The following is a 6,000-nucleotide window of genomic DNA, read 5'->3' on the forward strand; positions in this document are numbered from 1 at the left end:
AAACATTAGCATTCACACACACAAAATTATCTTCTGATAGCAAACGTCATCAATGCAAACACTGAAAAACACCAATACCGCTTAGCAAGTGAAACATACCCTCACTATCCCAGCAGCGTCGCTGTTCTGCCAATTTCTGCATACGTGTTTTGACTGAAAGGGCTGCAGGAGTTTCTGACTTGGTGTTTGTTTTTCCTTTATCAAGGGGCTGAACCAATGAAGCCCTGTTAGAAGCAGCTACATGCAACTCCGAAGTAATCTCAGGAGAATGATGGCTTGTGGAACTTGAAGGAACTGGCTGTATGTTCTCTGAAATGGAAGCTTGAGTCTCCACATTGTTAGGGCAGAGCCTCTTTGATGGTGATGGCTTTGTACCAGGTTTCACTGTACAGGTCAGAGTATTCGAGCAAATTAGTATTCAAACAATCTAAAATATTTTCAGAGAGAAAGTACAAAACTGTAATGCAGATAAAGTTATGACTTATGAACACCCCGATATGCCTCCCCAAAAACTGCCCTTCCTAAAGTCTACCAAGCACAAGGCACTATCTTTGGCATTACACAATTATTTTTGTATAGCTTACTAATTACTTAGAGCATCTGCTCTCAAGTTAAGCTAAACATTAGCCACATTCAGTCCTAGTGATCAGGTAACTACATCCATCGCTGTTTAGCATAAGATAAACACTAAGGGTTTTCACTTGCCCTTAGAAAAAAAAGGAGATGGGACTTGTATTAAGACAGTCTTTATTAAACTTGTTGCAAAATACCTTCTTCACCAGGAAGAGGAGCCTGGTTACCAGTTTCTAACAAAGGCTCTCTGACCCTCTTAGTCTGCATTGTGGGTCTCATTCCCATCTTGGGCCGCTCAGCCATTTTCTTCTGCAGGTTCTCTCGCCTGGCACGGGTTCTTTCAAGGAGTTTCTAAGTAATCAATAAATCATGTGTTACTATACATTGCAATAAGTGTGTTAACTAGTAACAGCTCAAATTAAAAGTGTTTAAATTTTATACAGCATATACTAACATCCACAATACCAGAAATTTATAGTGAAGGCTACATTAAGACAAATGCAACTCTCAGACGTTGCTAACTGATCTACCGTAATGCAATGCAATAGGAATATTCAGAAGTCTGGTTTTCTGACTGGCTATCTCCTCCTGAAAGCAGAACAAACAAAATATGTTTTCTACACTGCCAACAATATGTTTTTTCCGTCTACCTCCTTTTTCTCAGTGATAACCCCTGATCTCCATACTTTGATTGCACCACTGCAATACCCACAGCTTCTCCCATTTTTAGCAAGTTAGATAAAAGGTAGCTCACACTGTAGCACATTCCAAGCTACCTTCTTGCTATCTGGCTGGTCAGTACATGTTTGCAGGTTATCTGAAGTCCTTTGGCCTACCAGACAGACAACAGGCTGCAGCATTTTCTTCAGAGGCAATGGTTTGGGTCTTTTCACCTAGCCACAAACTATCACAAAAACTGTAGAAGCAGTTAAGTTTGAGACACATACTCTTTTATTAGTAAGAGGTGAAGCTAGGTTCCAAAGTTCCAGTCATTAAATGAACTAGTTGCCTCCCATTAGCTTGGCTTTCAAAGGAAACCAGGCTTAAGAGACACAAAGGCAAAATTAAACAAAGAAGAAAGGCTTCTATAGAGCCTGAAGTAGTCAGAAATGTTTGAAAGTAATTACTTTTTTTACTGAATCACCACATAACAGTCTTGAACTGTCAAGTCTTGCGTAGGTTTTTTTGACACATTGCTAAAGCATATGGTCAAGTCACCTGATTGGCACTAACCCTCTAACAAAATAAACATTGAAGTGATCACCAAGCAGTCATTTAAAAAATGGAACAAATTAAACACATGGTTATTAATATTAAAAAAAATATTGTTGCTATTACACCTTCTAAATCAAAAGGTGAATTTCTGTTCCTCAAGCTTAAGTTTTAAGAAGAATAGACTGATGTTATAACTAGTTGTCTTAATAAACAGGCTATTTATCACAATGTATCTGTGTAAAGAAGAACATATAGAGATACCAATTAAGCTATCTAACATTCTCTTTCATTTCCTATCCATTGGAAATTTGAGTACTATGATCATACAAAATAGCTGTTCTAGTAAGTGTTCCACACTAGTATAAAGTGATTCCTTATAGCATCCAAGTTAGATATATATTGCGTTGTTGTGGGGGGTTTTTTGTTTGTTTGTTTTTAAATACTGCATCATAGATATTATCACTCAGTTTGATCACATCTAAAGGCTACTTAATTCCTTGTTTGATCTAGGTTTTAAGGCACTTTGAGACAAGAAATTGTGTGATTGAACTAACAGCCTTTAAAAGGAAGCATATAAACTGCACTTGTTTGGTAGCACATAAATTATCGTGAGAACTGTGCCAGGCATTATCTGTGCTGTTGCACAGCAATTAAATACACATTTCACATTTTTAACTGTCTAAGGCTGAAGTCTTAAACAGCGTTCCATTGTAGGCAACACAGGACAAATGGAATGTCAATCTCAACAGTTTGTTGTGAAAGCAAAAAATCAGCTTCTCTAACTTCCACAGAAGAGGAGGATTTTGAAAAAAAGAAAAAAAATAAAATTTAAAAAAGGGGACACATGAAATGCCAGGAGGGCCTTCAATGCAAGTTCCATGGCTAGTTGTGTCCACAAGTCAAGTTTCCTTATTTCAATCTCCAAAAGGCAGAGCTACAGAGCGCAGGTAATACCCACATAAATAAAATCTTAGAGGCTATATAAATTAACTGTTCTTCTTGTGCAAAGTTGAGTATATCTTCCACAACAGTATTCCTACAGTTCTATTCAAATGCAGTCACATTCCTTTCTGTTTTGTTAGTTCAGTTAAGATGGAGTTTCAGTTATTACAAATAGGATGTCACTTCCCAAGAATGCACGCCTCTGTTGTTGAACTCCAGCTCCTATTGGCTTTTTGTATCTCAAGTTTTCCATGCAACTGCTGTAATTCAAACTCTGCTATTACACACGATGAGTAAGCCAGCCACAACTTGAGACTTACTTTTCAAGTTCATCAGCAGGGTATTTGCTACAAGTGCATTCTCCAAGTGTTCTGATGACAGGCAAAGTTTCAGAGTAGGACATACCTATTTTATTACATCTAGGAATCTGAGAACTGCTAACTAGCATTTAGAGGATCATGGTTTGTGTTGCAAAAGCACCTTTTAAAAATCAGAAAAGGCCTTCCCACTTTAAATGTTGATGGACAATCTTGCTTTTAAAAAAGTATGTTTTAAAGTACATATTTAGCAGCATTAGAGAAGATACTCAGGCCCATATGTGATTACAAGAATTTGTTCTAACTACCCTGCTTTACTAGCAGAATGCAGCAAAGGGAGCAAATTTATCCATGAAATTGAAGGAACAGTTAACTTCAGACTTCATATATGCAAATTTTTCCCCGAGCAACTGCATCACTTCTTTCTCTTTGGTCATCCTCCATGCTAGGAAACCATACTTCGCTCTATGAATGTTAATAAGTACTTCAAAGTACAAGATAAACTAGACTTTTTTTAACCTTCTATAGTACCAGACATAAAGCTTTCTGTGCAAGAAAGGTGAATTATACAATCAGCTATAAACCGAAAGTCACAAACAGTACATTCACTGTGATCCTACAAAAGTGTCCAGTGCACTGTCTCCTCAGTGTGTCCTGTATTAATAATTTGGTTGAGATTCAGAGTGTTATTAGTTTTTGCTTGCAAGATTAATCAAAAGAAATGTTATTCCACTGAATCTTACAGCAAGATTTATTTGAGCTTAAATTCAGTGAGACCAGGACAAAATTTGTTACCGTAAAGCGATCAGCAAACACTGAATTAACAGCATGCTTTGACCAATTAAGGCTTGAATTACCCTGCTTTACATAATCAACACTTACAATGCCTCACCAGTTCCCTGCAAGTAACAGAGCACTGTAATTTGTAGACAAAGATTATCTGAAAACAGCTCAGCTAAGGAAACGTTACATTAAAAGAAAAAAAAAAATCAGAGCATAGATACTTCATAGTAGGTGGTAAAAAGGTTCCTTTTCAGAAAACTTTTTTGAGGAAAGTTATTAAACTTCAATACTAATACACTAATGTTGGTTAGATTTTTACAGAACAGTGGAATGTCCTCCACAGCATAAACATTCTTGCTAAGGCAACATTTAGGTATTCTGCAATACTAGCTAACATTTGAATGAAGTTTACTCTAAGGAGCGGCCTCACGGTTGGTCATAGCTTTTCAAAGTCAGTTATCTACAAGAAGGGTGTGTTGAGGTTGGAATATCTCCCAGCATGCAAAACCATTTTAAACTTGATTCAGTAGCCTGGACTTGAAGTTTATGTAAGACTAGTCAGATCACTACCAATTAAGGAAGGAGGTTTTAGATGCTTATACTTAGCAAGCCTTTACATGGGAATAGGGTAAATCTGCCTTGGCATAACACATTTAGTAAATAAGTTCAGATCAATACCTTATGTTCAGCTTTTTAAATCAGATGTGTGCAGTCACCTTTTTTGGGCACTCAGTTTATTTAAAGTATGTCAATTTGAGATACAGATTGTTTTCAAGGGGAGAAGAGAGTATTTCACCAAAGTATTTGATTTGGATTTTTTTTTAAAGTAGTTTAGGTTTTTGCTTAGGCAGGCTGTAGATTGAAGGCCATTTTTACTACAACATTTCTCAAAGCAGTCACAAGACAGCTCCACAGCTCTACATCTGTCACATATAAAATCAAGAGTACAGTACAGCATCTTTAAGAAACCTCCAACCTTCATACAGATTCAAGCCCGTCAATTCCGCTCATTTTATTACAATTTTGCCTCTGTAAAACCCAAAAACACATGTGCAAATCCACCCTAACAACTTTTTTTTTTTAAAAAAGAGGAACTGTGCCTGCAAATTAAACTGACCAATCACAGATGGCAACAATGTCAAAAAGGACGCATTTTTAATCAGATGATCACTGCTTTGGGCAAACTTCACACTCGACCTTTAGGTACGGCAGGCACAATGTGTGTCAATAGCACTGCCACTAGCTCCCGGTGTCCCTTCTGTTTCAGCCGAAAATCTTATCTGCCGGACGCACATGAGAGGCAAACACTAAAGCGCTAGGAAACGCAGTCAAGTATCAGCCCGGTTTAGAAAAGGTCCTCTCCTTTGCAATCCCTTGCACGAATAACCTCTGTCCTCTCCTGGAACAGACCTGATGCCTCACAAATACCCGGGCAGCTGCAATGTTGGAGGTACGAGCAAGACAAGGGCGTAGAGAGAGGTGGCAAGGAGACCTGTCTCCCCATTGCAGAGAAAGAGGCTCTCTACAAGCCCACGAACGCCCGGAGTAATGTAAGGGGGAACGGGGGGCGCTGACAGGCCTTAGCCAGGAGCCAGGGCTGGGAGAAACTATTCCGCCCCAACAGCACGGCAACAAGGAGCAGCTCCCCTGCGGACCCCGACCGGCCCTTGCCGCTCTCTGTTCCTGCTGCCCCCGCCACTGACAACTCGCCCTCGCCCCCGCCCCCTCCCCGGATCAAACCCCAGGTGCACCCTCTCGACAGCTCATGGCTCGGAGGCTGGCCCACGCCGTGCCCTCACCTCAGTGAACGGGTCCATCGTCGTCGTCGTCACTGCTGCTGCTGCCGCCCGCGCTCCGTCCGCTCCCTCAGGCCGCCCGAGAATGGCAGAACCACCACCCCAACCGCTCCTCAGATTTGAATTTCAGCGCCCGCCTCAGCTGCGCATGCGCGAGGCGGGGCGCGCACGAGAGGCGGGGCAAACCGCCGCGCGCGCCCAGCCGCTGGCCCACGCCCGCCGCTCAGTCACGTGACATCCAGGGGCGAGTGCCCCGCCCCGCCCCGCCCCTGCCGTGGCCGAGGCGGGCACGACGGGCGGAGGGAGGTGAGCGCCTGCGCACAACGTTCCGCCCCGCTCCGCAGCGGACATTGATTGACAGGTGAGCTATCCAA

General features: G+C 41.4%; 1 protein-coding gene across 3 annotated transcripts in view; it reads right to left on the bottom strand.

The window, feature by feature from the left end:
- Positions 1-5,797, bottom strand: part of ANLN (anillin, actin binding protein) — a 29,056-nt gene extending 23,259 nt beyond the window's left edge. For all 3 annotated transcript variants that reach the window (XM_075493465.1, XM_075493464.1, XM_075493463.1), the window contains exons 1-3: positions 5,630-5,797; positions 771-924; positions 100-384 (exon numbers count right to left, since the gene is read on the bottom strand). In XM_075493465.1, the coding sequence (XP_075349580.1) occupies positions 100-384; positions 771-924; positions 5,630-5,647 (457 nt within the window). In that variant the 5' untranslated portion in view covers positions 5,648-5,797. The remainder of the gene's footprint in view (positions 1-99; positions 385-770; positions 925-5,629) is intronic.
- Positions 5,798-6,000: the final 203 nt, after the last annotated feature.

This window comes from Mycteria americana, chromosome 2 (genome assembly GCF_035582795.1).
Source record: "Mycteria americana isolate JAX WOST 10 ecotype Jacksonville Zoo and Gardens chromosome 2, USCA_MyAme_1.0, whole genome shotgun sequence".
Classification (NCBI taxonomy): domain Eukaryota; kingdom Metazoa; phylum Chordata; class Aves; order Ciconiiformes; family Ciconiidae; genus Mycteria; species Mycteria americana.